At 41.2% G+C, this 16,126-nt stretch overlaps 1 protein-coding gene across 1 annotated transcript; it reads right to left on the reverse strand.

The window, feature by feature from the left end:
- Nucleotides 1-11,108: 11,108 nt before the first annotated feature.
- On the reverse strand, nucleotides 11,109-11,738 carry LOC308621681 (centromere protein X-like). Its single transcript, XM_081242381.1, has one exon. It carries the CDS (start codon nucleotides 11,709-11,711, stop codon nucleotides 11,472-11,474), a length of 240 nt encoding a protein of 79 aa, XP_081098507.1. The 5' UTR covers nucleotides 11,712-11,738; the 3' UTR covers nucleotides 11,109-11,471.
- Nucleotides 11,739-16,126: the final 4,388 nt, after the last annotated feature.

Consider the following 16,126-nt stretch of genomic DNA (forward strand, 5'->3'; position numbering starts at 1 on the left):
GGGGCTACTCTTCGTTGTGGTGCATTTGCTTCTCATTGCGGTGGCTTCTCTTGTTGCAGAGCATAGGCTCTAGGCATGTGGGCTTCAGTAGTTGTGGCTTGTGGGCTCAGTAGTTGTGGCTTGCGGGCTCTAGAGCACAGGCTCAGTAGTTGTGGTGCATAAGCCTAGCTGCTCTGCAGCATGTGGGATCCTCCTGGACCAGGGCTCGAACCTGTGTCCCCTGCATTGGCAGGCAGACTCTTAACCACTGCGCCACCAGGGAAGCCCCTATATACCACTTTTTTTAAACCACATTTTGTTCATGTCTCAGTGAACATTTGGTATGTTTCTACCTTTTGACTATCATGAATAAGGCTTCTATGAACATTGGCGCACAAATATTTGTTCACACCCCTGCCAACAATTCTTTTGAGTATATACCCAGAAGTATAACCACTGGGTGATATGGTAATTCTATGTTTAATTTCCTGAGGAGTGGTCAAATTGTTTTCCACAGCAGCTGTTTCTCTTTAAACAGTGATGCACAAGGGTTCCAATACCTCCACATCCTCTACAGCTTTCTAGCACTTATTTCATTTTTGATTTGTTTTTAACAGCCATCTTAATAGATATGAATTGGTATCTCATTGTGGTTTAGATTCCCATTTACTTAATGATAGTGATGTTGAGCTTTTTTTTTTTTTTATGTGCTTATTGGCCATTTGTGTGTCTTATTTGGAGAAATGTCCATTCAAATCCTTTGGCCTTTTTTGTTGTTGTTGTTCCTTCTAGTTAACCTCATTTCTGAAATGTTTTTCTTTTGTTTATAATTTTCTCCTGAGAATATATCACCTAATTTCTGAGTTTTCCTAATTCTGATTAATATTCTTTCATATCTTGTATCATTTTCATATTTTGTTAATTTTTAGATTATAATTTTAATCTATTTCTGATGTTTTTCTGGTGTTCTTTCCTTATCTGTAGGGATGTTATTCTGCTTCTTAATCTGTTTCTTCCTGTTAATGTTCAGATCTGAACTTTTTCTTCACTCATTTATACTTGAAATCAGGTTTTTCTTAACTTTCAGAAGTGGTTGTGACTAAGATAGTTCTTCTAACTTCACAGTTCTAGAGTTTTTTCTTTTGTTGTATTTCTGCAATGTTCAAAAAAATTGGCAGCTTATTTTCTGGAGATACGTCTTCCCTTACTTTTATCTGGACCTGCTATTTCCTTTGACTCTTTTGTTCCTGTGCTGCTCAATTTGGATTCTCTTTGCAGAAGTTTTCTCATTATTCTGAGGCTTTGTCCTATAAGTAAGTTTTGACTTGTTAGTCTGGGAATTCATGGGGCCCAGATTTCTCTGGCTCCTTCAGACTTTACTGCAAACTCCTGTACTCATTTATTATTAGGGAGTGCAAAACTCTCAGTTTCAACTGAAGTTTCCAGTAAATACTTCTTGGCTCTTTTAGGTTTCTCAAGTCCATCTGATACCCTTGATCTCTTCTGTCCTGCAAAGATGGTACATTCAAGTCTTATAACTCTCAGTGGTTTACTCCTTACCCATTCATATTTTGCAGTGTATGGCAATACCTTGTCACCTGCTATTGAAGATTATCCCCATGGTTTTTGGCATTGTTGTCCTATTTATTTTTGTTTCTTTTTATAGGATAATTTGAAGAGATTCAAAAACTGTGCCACCTCTGCTGGTATCTTCCCAGAATCCCTTCAAACTGAACTCTTGATCCTTTCTTGCACTAAACATGTTCCTCCTTCTAGCCCACCCCATCAAAGTAATGGTACCACCATCCAGCACATTATGCAAACCTGAAATCTGGTTGTCATTCATCATGCTATGCACCCCCTCTCACTTGTAATACCTAATCTGTCAAGACTTATTGCCTTTCTAGTTCCAACTCTGGAACCATAGTGCCCATGTTTGATATTTGCCATGATTTTTGGCTTCCTTGCCACACCATTCTCACAGTTGGGGAATACCCCACATTATGCATTCATCTTCCAGAGTAGAAGCTAGGTACTTAGTTTTCCCAGCCTCTCATGTTATATTATTTGGCAATGAAATGCACCCATTTGATACTTCATTGCTAAGAGAGCTATGTGAGAAAGCAAGAATCTACTTTCTAGTGGTAATGGAAGCTTTCAGCTTGGGGTCTAATAGTTGCATGGCTTTTATTTATTTATTTTAACTACAGGCATACCTCATTTTATTGTGTTTTGCTTTATAGTGCTTCACAGATATTGTGTTTTTTACAAGTTGCAGGTTTGTGGCAACCCTGCGCTGGGCGCGATTTTTACATTTGCTTACTTCGTGTCTCTGTTTCACATCTTGGTAATCCTCGTAATATTTCAAAATTTTTTTATTATTATATTTGTTATGGTGATCTGTGTTCAGTGATCTTTGATATTACTGTTGTAATTGTGTTGGCACCATGCTCATATAATACGACAAACTTAATTGATAAACATTGTGTGTGTTCTGACTGCTCCACCGACTTGCTGTTTCCCATCTGTCTTCCTCTCCTTGGGCATCCCTATTCCAGGTGACACAACAATATTGAAATTAGGCCAGTTAATAACCCTTAGCCTCTAAATGTTCAAGTGAAAGAAGAGTTGCATATCTCTCACTTTAAATTAAAAACTAGAAGTGATCAAGCTTAGTGAGGAAGGCATGTCAGAAAGCCAAGATGGCTGAAACCTAGGCCCCTTGTGCCAAACAGTTAGCCAAGTTGTGCCACATGATTCTGCATATTCAAAATGGAGACACAGCATGATCTGAGGGTGGCATTTTCCAGTGCTCTGACATCAAAAGAGCATTCATTGGACATCTGAGCAGGCCCAGTTTTAGGGTCATAGTTCCATCCAGTCCCTAGCCAGCTCACACTGGGCAGGAGCTGACTTCAAGTTCCTATAAAACAACTGGGCTGTATGAAGCTAGGAAGGTATGCAGCTTAAGCGAGGAAAAGAGAAAGAAAGAAAAAAATACTAAAGTGAACTCAATCAATGAAGACAGTTTAAAAGCAAAGGGGTTTTAACAAGGTAATCCCTTATCTGTTCTTCTGTAAGACAAGTTCAAGAATTTCTATAGTTATCAGCTTCTGTTAATTCTATGGGGCACAGTTTCAGTGGCTACACTAAATAAGAGATGATTTTCAGTGTAGGTGAAACAGCCTTCTATTAGAAGAATATGCCTTCTAAGACTTTCATAGCTAGAGAGGACAAGTCAATACCTGGCTGACTCTCATTAGGGGCTAATGCTGCTGGTGACTTTAAGTTGAAGCCAGTGCTCATTTACCATTTTGAAAATTCTAGGACCCTTGGGTTATGCTCAGTCTACTCTGTCTGTACTCTATAAATGGAACAACAAAGCCTGGACAACAGCACACCTGTTTACAACATGGTTTACTGAATATTGAAGCCCACTCGTGAGACTTACTGCTCAGAAAAAAAATGATTCCTTTCAAAATATTTCCGCTCGTTGACAATGTCCCTGGGCACTTAAGAACTCTGATGCAGATGTACGATGAGATTCATGTTGTTTTCATGCCTGCTAACACAACATCCATTTTGCAACTCATGGATTTTGTAAGGCTATAGCTGCCATAGATAGTGATTCCTCTGATGGATCTGGACAAAGTAAATTGAAAATCTTCTGGAAAGGATTCACCATTCTAGATGCCATGAAGAACATTTGTGATTCATGGGAAGGAGTAGGAGTAGGAGTTTGGAAGAAGTTGATTCCAACCTACATCGATGACTTTGAGGGGTTTAAGACTTCAGTGGAGTAAGTAACTGCAGATGTGGTGGAAATTTCAAGAAGACTAGAATTAGAAGTGGTACCTGAAGATGTATCTGAATTGCTGATAAAACTAACAGATGGAGAGTTGCTTGTTATGGATGAGCAAAGAAAGGGGTTTCTTGAGACTGAATCTACTACTGGTAAAGATGCTATGAAGATTGTTGAAATGACGACAAAGGATTTAGAATATTACATAAACTTAGTTAATGAAGCAGCAGCAGGGTTTGATCAGGTTGACTCCCACTTTGAAAGGAGTTGTACTGTGAGTAAAATGCTATCAAACATCATTGCAGGCTACAGAGAAATCCTTTGTGAAAGGAAGAGTTCAGTGATATAGCAAACATCATTGTTGTCCTATTTTAAGAAATTGCCACAGTCATCCCAACCTTCAGCAGCCACCATCCTGCTCAGTCATCAGCCATCAACATTGAGGCAAGACCCTCCACCGCAAAAAGATTACAACTCGCTGAAGGCTCAGATGATGGTTAGCATGTTTTAGCAATGAAGTATTTTATAATTAAGGTACAAACATGTTTTGAACATAATGCTCGCACACATAATAGACTACTACAGTATAGTATAAACATAACTTTTATATACACTGGGAAACCAAGAATTTTGTGTGACTTGCTTTATTGCAATAGGTGCTTTATTGCAGTGGTCTGGAACCAAGCCCGCAATATCTCCGAGGTATGCCTGCATGTCGTATTTTTTCCAGCTAGCTCTGCCAGCGTGTCATCATCATCATCATCATCTCCTCCTCTTCTCCCTCCTCCTCCTCCTTTTTAAAATTGAGGTATAATTGACATACAACATTAAATTAATTTCAGGTGTACAACATGTTTTAATATTTGTATATATTATGAAATGATCACCGCAATAAGTCGAGTCAACATCTATTACCATACTTTTAGTATCTCGCTCTCAGGATAGGTGATGCAAGCAAAGGTGCATGGGACTAGCAGAGCTGCAGTGGGTCTTCAGGGAAGCAGTCTCCTAGTGAGGGTTGAGCATCTTCTCTGGCCGTCCCAGAAATTCTAGGAACTACCCAACACCCTTTAATAAATTGCTTTCCTATTTCAGCTAGCTTAAGTGGGTTTTGCTGTTTGCTGCTATGGATGCACTGATACACTGTTCTTTTTTTAGTTCCTCTAATGTACCAACCACAAAATTTCCTCTTTTTTCAGTCTCATGCCCTCTGTAGATAATCCCTCCGTCTCAGTAGTCCGTCCTCCCAATTATCATTTTCTCTGTCTCCAAAAAGTAGGATAAAAACAACATTTACATGGTGTTTTTGGGGTTTTTTTTGAATGTCACATTAGTTGCTGACTGCTATTTTCCACAGCATTGTTTTCTACTCTATGAAAGGGCCTACTGAAAGTTACTTTCTTCTTAAAAAGTTTAGCCCATTTTCCCATACCTAAAGTCCTATGTAGTATTTTTATTTTTAAAAATCATGAAGAGGGTGAGGCTTCCTACATCTGGCATATATTTAGTTATTCTTTATGGGGACTGCATTTTCTTGGGTTTTATTTTGCCCCCATTAACACAGTTTCATCATCTCCTTAGTTATGCTAGATTTTAACTGTAGGACACAGAGGTAAAATATTGTCATTCTGAAGGTAAAAGACATTTTTAAGGAAACCTGGGAAAATTGGAGACCTCTTAAGACCAAGACTTTACCTAGAGAGGTTATGAAAAAAATCTAAGATACAGACTTTTAAAGATCTCAGTCAAATCCCAGAAATGATTATCTCATTTATGTAAAAAGAATAATGCACATTTCTGGAAGGATATAAGAAACTATCAGCAACTGTTGCTTTTGAGTAATTGGAATAGAAAATTTTGATGGAGTGGTGACCAGGGAAGTTTTACTTTTTTCTTTATACGCTTTTACACTGTTTTAATGTTTACCATGAGCCTGTATTACTTTTATAATAATGGTTTTCAAAGCTGGATTATTTTATAGGGTGCTATGTATCAGATGCTGGGGAATGTAGGAGCTCTAGAACCTGCATAAACCATTCACTGTGATGGGCAACATCTAGCAGGGCTTCAAGGTGAATAGGGGTCCGTCAATAAATGCTTGTTGACTCAGTGAATGGATGGATTGAACTATATGATTTTGCCTTTATATGGGATACTCAACCAAGAAATAGTTATCTATAGCTTCTCTGGATAGGATAAATATACATGGTAGAAAGACAAAGTTCAAAACCCCTTGTCTTCCTAAAGCATGCTCAGAATTTGACTGGGGAGATAAAACATCTCACATATTTAGGAAAAAATACAAGTAAAAGGCAGTAGATATGAGAGAACTACAGAGCAGGACACGTCGTATCCCGCTTGCTTCCCTAATGTCTGTGGTCCAACTCCTCAGCTTCTTGGAACATTGGAACAACTTATGTCTTCTCAATTCCTTCTCTGCTCTCCTTTTCCACCTTATGCACAGAGATAAAGAAAGAGCTAAGAAGTGAAAGGAACAGAAAAGGTAGACAGGGTTGGATGGGTCCAAAGGACTGTGTCAAGGAGGAGAAAGAGTTTTACAGTAGACTTATGACCTAGCATATAAGTTAAAACATGAAGTTGGGACGCCATTGCAAAGGACTTCTGTGGAGACCATGACCAAGACCACCCTCAGAAAACCTCTGAGGGGAAATGGAAAATCTCCTAGTCCTCTACACACATGTAGATAAAGGAAACTGTATAACCTGTGGTGCAGGCACAGAACAAACGATTGTAGAATATTATGCAACCAGAATATTGAGACCCAGAACTCAAACATTAGGCATGGATAATTATTCAAAGTGTCATGGTTTGTTGAGTGGCTTTACAAGGTAGCAGAAGTTGATATTGGGACCCTTCCAGTAGGGAAGAAAATAAATTTCTGTGAGTCCTTTTGTTCAGACCTGGCAGAATTTTCACTCCTGCAGGCTGATGACCATCGTCCCCTCCTTGGTCTGTCCCCATGACAAAGGAAATGATGCACCATTCGGATATTTCCTTTGTGCTGTTTGTGTACCCACTAAGGCTTGATAAAGCTAGAAATTGGTACCTATTGGTATCTGCGAGTTTCACTTCTGTCATCCTCCAACCTAAGCCCGTCCTTCTCTGACACAGGCCTATGGACCCTTGAATAACAGCCTAAGGTGTTTGAACTTTATCATGTTGACAGTATAAATAGTTCATGCTTTATTGGATACAGAAACAAAGACAGTGCTTTTGGAAGGTTAACATGAGAGCAGGGTACATGTTGGATGGAAGCAGAAAGAAGACTAAGATTGGGGGAACTCTTTATGATTAGTTAGAATAAATCAGGTGTGAGATGATGTGAAAGTGGGCATCAGAGGAGTCTGTGATTCTTATCACTTCAGGAGAAAAACTCAGCTCTGAATTCATTAATTCCTTTCCCTCTTGCAAAGTTCCTTTAGATGAGTAGGGGAACAGAGGAAGCCTTGAGCAAGTAGATATGCAAATTAAAATATGCATAACACTCCTGAGCACCAAGGTGTGATAACTGGGCTGGCTCTATTTTCTTTTCCTCTTGCCCAAACCAAGTATTTCTGAATCTCAAACAGTACACTTACTGCTCTTCCAGAATCTGTGATCAGTCCTGATCCCAAGCACAGGTGATAAGGAAGGCCCCCTCGCTCCGCATCAAGCCCTTGAGGCTGCTTCTGTGGCCTGCGTGTCACTCCAGCACCCAGGGCCTGGTCTGTTGCACCTGTCATGTTGTCTGTGGCTACTTCCCTGTGCTTCCTTGGTGATGGTTTTTCTGCCTATAGTACTCTAGGACCTAGAGGTGGTGTTCTCTGACCGAAACCTGCAGCTGCTCTGATCCCCGCCTTCACTCATCTCCTGTTACTAACCAGCTGCCTGGAGTTATGCCCCATCCCATCGCAGCTTGAATCTCTCTTACTCTCTGTCCACTTCAGTTATTGGTTCTTCTACCTTATCTGTCCTTCGTTTTGAATGTGCCATACTCTCCATACTCATTTCCACATGCCAACTATGCTAGCTGGCACCAAAGACCACACCCAGTGAGCCAGCTTCCCAGTTGTCAGGCCCTTCTGTAGTTCCTTCCCTCCACACTGAATCTGGGTGGCATTGTGACTTCTATAATATAACGGACAGAAGTGATGGCTGTGCCAGTTCTGGCCTAACCATTAGAAAAGGCTTGGCATCTTCTGCTTCTGTGTTCTCAGAAGCCAGTTGCCTGTGAGAAGTCTGACTACCCTGATGAAAGATAGGCCACATGGAGAGCCCTGGAGGATGAGGAGCTCTGTAAAGAGACATGCTATGTGGTGGAGCACTAAAGCACCAGATACAGGAGGGAATAAGTCATCTGGAACATTCCACTACAGTCAAGCCTCCAAATGACTCCAGCCCCAGCTGCCATATGACTACAACCATATGAGAGACCCCCAGTGAGACCAGCAGAAAACCACCCATCTAAGCCCAGTTAACCCACGGAATTATGAGAAAGACAGTAAGTTTGTTGTGTAGAAGCAGATATCTGAATCAAAACCTTCAAGCAAGAGATCCTTGACTATATCCAGTCCTTTCCCTGAACTTCTAATAGTAGTTGGGTTGGCCAAAAAGTTCGTTTAGGTTTTTGTAACATCTTACGGAAAAACCCGAACAAATTTTTTGACCAACTCAATAGTAGTCAACCATTTTTTTTTAATGTATAACTGAGTCACCTTACTGTACAGCAGATATCAACACAACACTGTAAAACAACTGTACTTCAACAGCAACAAAAAAAACCTAAAAAAAAACCCCTGTAACTATACATCTCAATCCTAGTTATATATATACACGTACCGGCAAATAAATGAGAAATAGGCTAGATATTAACACTTGTTGTTTTGGGGTAGGAGAACTCTGGGTGACTTTTTTTTCCCTTCATCTATTTGTCTAATTGGCCCAAGTTTTCTTTAGTGAGGAAATCTATATAATGAAGGTATGGAATTTTAAATTATGTCACAATTGGGAGTAATTTAAGCAAAATTTGCCTAAGTGTACAGAGTGTGGTGGACTAGAAAATTTTTCAAAGTTCAGGTTGCTGTAAAAGGATTGGTTCTAGAACTTGGCATTAGATGAGTGGGTTAGCTCAGGAAGAAAGCATAAGAAGGGGATATGATGGTTGCACACAACCCTTATTGTCATTCAGTGGGTGGTATTCCCAGGTGTCATGTTGACCACAATCCCACGTGAGCTGGGGAACCCTGGTCTTCTTTTCTGCTCAGGGTTAAACATGCTGAGAGAGGGTGGTTCACACAAGTCACCCACAGAACACACCTGTGACTCTCACAGCTGAATCCAAGTTTTCCTTTTCACCTTTCTGCCCACTTGGCTGGAGCCAGAGGAAAGGGAGGAGGAGGAACACAAGACACGGTCTGTGCTCTACAGCTGATCCACATCCGCTGATCATGCCTCCTGGCAGCACACAAACGTCCTCACAGTAAACCTCTGGCAACTGATGATATTTATTTTCCAAATAAGCTCATTGTTCATGGAAGAGACAGGCTTAAACTTGGGAACATTATCATCTGTATAGCTCAGTATCATCTTTAACCCAAACTGAGAGCTTCCGTGTTGGAATATGCAATGGAACACAGGATATCATCTCCGCTCTCATGGAATTCACAGTTTAGCTGCACTGCTGAGATATTTACATATGAAGAAATTACAATATAGGAAGATTATAGATACTACTTTTTTTTTTTTTTTTTTTTGCGGTACGCGGGCCTCTCACTGCTGTGGCCCCTCCCATTGCGGAGCACAGGCTCCAGACGCGCAGGCTCAGCAGCCATGGCTCACGGGCCCAGCCGCTCCGCGGCATGTGGGATCTTCCCGGACCGGGGCATGAACCCGTGTCCCCTGAATCGGCAGGCGGACTCTCAACAACTGCACCACCAAGGAAGCCCGATACTAATTTTTTTAATAGATCTTTATTGGAGTATAATTACTTCACAATACTGTGCTAGTCTCTGTTGCACAACAAAGTGAATCAGCCATATGCATACACACGTCCCCATATCCCCTCCCTCTTGAACCTCCCTCCCACCTTCCCTGTCCCACCCCTCTAGGTCATCGCAAAGCGCTGAGCTGATTTCCCTGTGCTATGCGGCTGCTTCCCACCAGCCAACTACTTTACATTGTCTAGTTTCCCCAGCACCACTTATTGAAGAGGCTGTCTTTTCTCCATTGTATGTTCTTGCCTCCTTTGTCAGAAATTAGGTGCCCATATGTGCGTGGGTTTATCTCTGGGCATTCTATCTTGTACCGTTGATCTATATTTCTGTTTTTGTGCCAGTACCATACTGTCTTTTTTTTTTTTTAACATCTTTATTGGAGTATAATTGCTTTACAGTGTTATGCTAGTTTCTGCTTTATAACAAAGTGGATCAGTTATACATATACATATATCCCCATATCTCTTCCCTCTTGCATCTCCCTCCCTCCCACCCTCCCCATCCCACCCCTCTAGGTGGTCACAAAGCACCGAGCTGATCTCCCTGTGCTATGCGGCTGCTTCCCACTAGCTACCAGTTTTACATTTGGTAGTATATATATGTCCATGCCACTCTCTCACTTCGTCCCAGCTTACCCTTCCCCCTCCTCATGTCCTCAAGTCTATTCTCTAGTAGGTCTGCGTCTTTATTCCCGTCCTGCCCCTAGGTTCTTCATGACAACTTTTTTTTTTTAAGATTCCATATATATGTGTTAGCATACAGTATTTGTTTTTCTCTTTCTGACTTACTTCACTCTGTATGACAGTCTCTAGATCCAGCAACGTCTCTACAAATGACTCAATTTCGTTCCTTTTTATGGCTGAGTAATATTCCATTGTATATATGTGCCACATCTTCTTTATCCATTCGTCTGTCGATGGACACTTAGGTTGCTTCCATGTCCTGGCTATTGTAAATAGTGCTGCAATGAACATTGTGGTACATGACCCTTTTTGAATTACGGTTTTCTCAGGGTATATGCCCAGTAGTGGGATTGTGCTGGGTCGTATGGTAGTTCTATTTTTAGTTTTTTAAGGAACCTCCATACTGTTCTCCATAGTGGCTGTATCATTTTACATTCCCACCAGCAGTGCAAGAGGGTTCCCTTTTCTCCACACCCTCTCTCCAGCATCTGTTGTTTGTAGATTTTTTTTTTTTGAGGGGGAGGCGGCTCTGATTTACTGATACGGCTTTGTGAGGACAAATACGTAGCTCAGGTGGGCATCTTTTGAGGGGAATATCAGATGGCTATAAGGTGACACACAAGCTTTGATGTCAGTGGCAGAACCACACCGTTCTGCTTGTTTGTGGAGGACACACAGGCTACCTGCTCAGGCGGACGGGTCTCCCGCACCTGCTTCCCAGTGACCAAGTACTTCTCCCACACCGGTGGGTGCTCGGCTGTCCTGAGGGTGGGGGCATGAGGGGAGGGCACCAGCCCGGGTGCCAGGACCCTCATCCTGTCAGCGACCCCTCTATCTGCTGCATCCCGGCCATCAGCAGCAGGCAAAGGGGACGATGGGGAAGAGAGTGGTGGTTTGCTGGCACCTGGCCAATCCTGGGAGCTGGAGGAGAACGTTGGGGGATCAGCAGCTCCTGTCCCGTCTGAAGCCAGAGGCCGTGACTTGGACCGGTGGCCACAGTGAGGGTGGAAACCCCTAGAAGTCCAGAAGCAGCTGAGGCAGCACCTTCTCCAGCTGCTCCACGTCCACTTGGGCCAGGTCCTCTGCCTGGGCCTGCCGGGTGCTGAGGATGGCCGCTTCCACAGCGAAGATCTTGAGCAGCTCGGCCGTGAGCTGCAGCGCGTCCCCGCTGACTTTGGTCTTGTCGTCTTTAAAATGCAAGTGCAGCAGCTTGCTCACCAGCTCTTTCCGGAAGCCGGTGCCGATTTCCTCCATGACCGCCACCAAGGTGCGCGCCCTCCGGAGCCCCCGTAGATTTTTGTTGATGGCCATTCTGACTATTGTGAGATAATATCTCATTGTAGTTTTGATTTGCATTTCTCTAATGATTAATGATGTTGAGCATTCTTTCATGTGTTTGTTGGCAATCTGTATATCTTCTTTGGAGAAATGTCTGTTTAGGTCTTCTGCCCATTTTTGGATTGTTTTGTTTGTTTTTTTGATATTGAGCTGCATGAGCTGCTTGTAAATCTTGGAGATTAATCCTCTGTCAGTTGCTTCATTTGCAAATATTTTCTCCCATTCTGAGGGTTGTCTTTTTGTCTTGTTTATGTTTTCCTTTGCTGTGCAAAAGCTTTTATGTTTCATTAAGTCCCATTTGTTTATTTTTGTTTTTATTTCCATTTCTCTAGGAGGTGGGTCAAAAAGCATCTTGCTGTGATTTACATCATAGAGTGTTTTTCTTATGTTTTTCTCTAAGAGTTTGATAGTGTCTGGCCTTACATTTAAGTCTTTAATCCATTTTGAGTTTATTTTTGTGTGTGGTGTTAGGGAGTGTTCTAATGTCATTCTTTTACATGTAGCTGTCCAGTTTTCCCAGCACCACTTATTGAAGAGGCTGTCTTTTCTCCATTGTATATTCTTGCCTCCTTTATCAAAGATAAGGTGACCATATGTGTGTGGGTTTATCTCTGGGCTTTCTATCCTGTTCCATTGATCTATATTTCTGTTTTTGTGCCAGTACCATACTGTCTTGATTACTGTAGCTTTGTGGTATAGTTTGAAGTCAGGGACCCTGATTCCTCCAACTCCATTTTTCTTTCTCAAGATTGCTTTGGCTATTTGGGGTCTTTTGTGTTTCCATACGAATTGTAAAATTTTTTGCTCTAATTGTGTGAAGAATGCCATTGGTAGTTTGATAGGGATTGCATTGAATCTGTAGATTTCTCTGGTAGTAGAGTCATTTTCACAATATTGATTCTTTCAATCCAAGAACATGGTATATTTCTCCATCTGTTTATGTCATCTTTGATTTCTTTCATCAGTGTTTTATAGTTTTCTGAGTACAAGTCTTTCATCTCCTTAGGCAGGTTTATTCCTGGGTATTTTATTCTTTTTGTTGCAATGGTAAATGGGAGTGTTTCCTTAATTTCTCTTTCTGATTTTTCGTTGTTGGTATAGGAATGCCAGAGATTTCTGTGCATTAATTTTGTATCCTGCAAACTTACCACATTCATTGATTAGTTCTAGTAGTTTTCATCTTTAGGATTTTCTATTTATGGTATCATGTCATTGGCAAATAGTGACAGTTTTACTTCTTCTTCTCCGATTTGTATTCCTTTCATTTCTTTTTCTTCTCTGAGTGCTGTGGCTAGGACTTCCAAAACTATGTGGAATAAGAGTGACAAGAGGGGACATCCTCGTCTTGTTCCTGATCTTAGTGGAAATTCTTTCAGTTTTTCACCATTGAGTATGATGCTTGCTGTGAGTTTGTCATATATGTCCTTTATTATGTTGAGGTAGGTTCCCTCTGTGCCCATTTTCTGGAGAGTTTTTATCATAAACGGTGTTGAATTTTGTCAAAAGTTTTCTCTGCATCTATTGAGATGATCATATGGTTTTTATTCCTTAATTTGTTAATGTGGTGTACCACATTGATTGATTTGCATGTTTTGAAGAATCCTTGCATCCCTGGGATAAATCCCACTTAATCGTGGTGTATGATCCTTTTAATGTGCTGTTGGATTCTGTTTGCTAGTATTTTGTTCAGGATTTTTGCATCTATGTTCATCAGTGATATTGGTCTATAATTTTCTTTTTTGGTGATATCTTTTTCTGGTTTTGGTATCAAGGTGATGGCAGCTTCATAGAAAGAGTTTGGGAGTGTTTCTCCCTCTGCAATTTTTTGGAAGAGTTTGCGAACTTTCAGTGTTAGCTCTTCTCTAAATGTTTGATGGAATTCGCCTGTGAAGCCATCTGGTCCTGGACTTTTGTTTGCTGGAAGATTTTAAATTATGGTTTCCATTTCATTACTTGTGATAGATCTGTTTTTATTTTCTAATTCTTCCTGGTTCATTCTTGGAAAGTTGTACCTTTCCAAGAATTTGTCCATTTCTTCATGGTTGTCCATTTTATTGGCATATAGCTGTTTGTAGTAGTCTCTTATAATCCATTGTATTTCTGCAATGTCAGTTGTGATTTCTCCTTTTTCATTTCTAATTTTATTGATTTGCGTCCTCTCCCTTTTTTTCTTGACGAGTATGGCTAAGGGTTTATCAATTTTCTTTATCTCCTCAAAGAACTAGCTTTTAATTTTATTGATCTTTGCTATTATTTTCTTCGCTTCTATTTCATTTATTTCTGCTCTCATCTTTATTATTTCTTTCCTTCTACTGACCTTGGGTTTTCTTTGTTCTTCTTTCTCTAGTTGTTTAAGTGTAGGGTTAGATTGTTTATTTGTGATTTTTCTTGTTTCTTGAGGTTTGACTGTATTGTTATAAACTTCCCTCTTAGGGCTTCCCTGGTGGCGCAGTGGTTGAGGGTCCGCCTGCCGTTGCAGGGGACATGGGTTCGTGCCCTGGTCCGGGAGGGTCCCACATGCCACGGAGTGGCTGGGCCCGTGAGCCATGGCCGCTGAGCCTGCGCGTCCGGAGCCTGTGCTCCACAATGGGGGAGGCCACAGCAGTGAGAGGCCCGCGTACTGGAAAAAAAAAAAAAAAAACTTCCCTCTTAGAACTGCTTTTGCTGTGTCCCATAGGTTTTCGGTTGTCCTGTTTTCACTGTCATTTGTTTCTATGTATTTTTAAAATTTCTTCTTTGATTTCTTCAGTAATGTCTTGGTTATTTAGTAGCGCACTGTTTAGCCTTCATGTATTTGTGTTTTTTACAGTTTTTTTCCTGTAACTGATTTCCAATCTCATAGTGTTGTGGCCAGAAAAGATGCTTGATATGATTTCAGTTTTCTTAAATTTTCTGAGGCTTGATTTGTGATACAAGATGTGATCTATCCTGGAGATGTTCCATGTGCACTTGAGAAGAAAGTGTGTTCTGCTACTTTTGGGTGGAATGTTCTATAAATATCAATGAGACCTTTCTGGTCTGTTGTGTCATTTAAAGCTTGTGTTTCCTTATTTATTTTCTGTTTGGATGATCTGTCCACTGGTGTAAGTAGGGTATTAAAGTCCCCTACTATTATTGTGTTACTGTCAATTTCTCCTTTCATGGTTGTTAGCATTTGCCTTATGTATTGAGTTGCTCCTATGTTAGGAGCAACATCTATTATTGTTATATCTTTTTCTTGGATTGAGCCTTTGATGATTATGTAGTGTCCCTCCTTAGCTCCTGTTACAGTCTTTATGTTAAAGTCTATTTTATCTGATACAAGTATTGCTACTCCAGCTTTCTTTTGATTTCCATTTGCATTGAATACCTTTTTCCATCCCTTCACTTTCAGTCTGTATGTGTCCCTAGGTCTGAAGTGGGTCTCTTGTAGAAAGCATATATATGGGTCTTGTTTTTGTATCTGTTCAGCCAGTCTGTTTCTTTTGGTTGGGGCATTTAATCCATTTACATTTAAGGTAATTATCAATATGTATGTTCCTATTACCATTTTCTTAATTGTTTTGGGTTTGCTTTTTGGGGTTTTTTTTTTTTGTGTGTGGTACGTGGGCCTCTCACTGTTGTGGCCTCTCCCGTTGCGGAGCACAGGCTCCGGACGTGCAGGCTCAGCGGCCGTGGCTCACAGGCCCAGCTGCTCCGCTGCATGTGGGATCTTCCCAGACTGGGGCACGAACCCGTGTCCCCTGCATCAGCAGGCGGTCTCTCAACCACTGCGCCACCAGGGAAGCCCCTGGATTTGTTTTTGTGGGTCTTTTTCTTCTCTCGTGTTTCCTGCTTAAAGAACTTTCTTTAGCATTTGTAGTAAAGCTGGTTTGGTGGTGCTGAATTCTCTTAGCTTCTGCTTGTCTGAAAAGCTTTTGACTTCATCATATCTTAATGAGAGCCTTGCTGGGTAGAGTAATCTTGGTTGTAGGTTTTTCTCTTTCATCAGTTTAAGTATATCCTGCCACTCCCTTCTATTTTTTAAATTTTATTTTATTTTATTTTATTTTATTTTTTTGGCTGTGTTGGGTCTTTGTTGCTGCACGCGGGCTTTCTGTAGTTGCCGCGAGTGGGGTCTCCTCTTCATTCTGGTGCATGGGCTTCTCATTGCAGTGGCTTCTCAACGCGGAGCATGGACTCTAGGTGCACGGGTTTCAGTAGTTGTGGCTCATGGGCTCTAGAGTGCAGGCTCAGCAGTTGTGGCACACGGGCTTAGCTGCTCCATGGCACGTGGGATCTTCCTGGACCAGGGCTCAAACCCGTGTCCCCTGCATTGACAGGTGGATTCTCAACCATTGCGCCACCAGGGA

Source organism: Mesoplodon bidens (assembly GCF_964165515.1).
Source record: "Mesoplodon bidens genome assembly, chromosome: 8".
Lineage (NCBI taxonomy): Eukaryota > Metazoa > Chordata > Mammalia > Artiodactyla > Ziphiidae > Mesoplodon > Mesoplodon bidens.

What these genes read in the sequence shown, in the direction of transcription:
- LOC308621681 (XM_081242381.1), bottom strand. Translation starts at nt 11,711, where the DNA reads ATGGAGGAAATCGGCACCGGCTTCCGGAAAGAGCTGGTGAGCAAGCTG.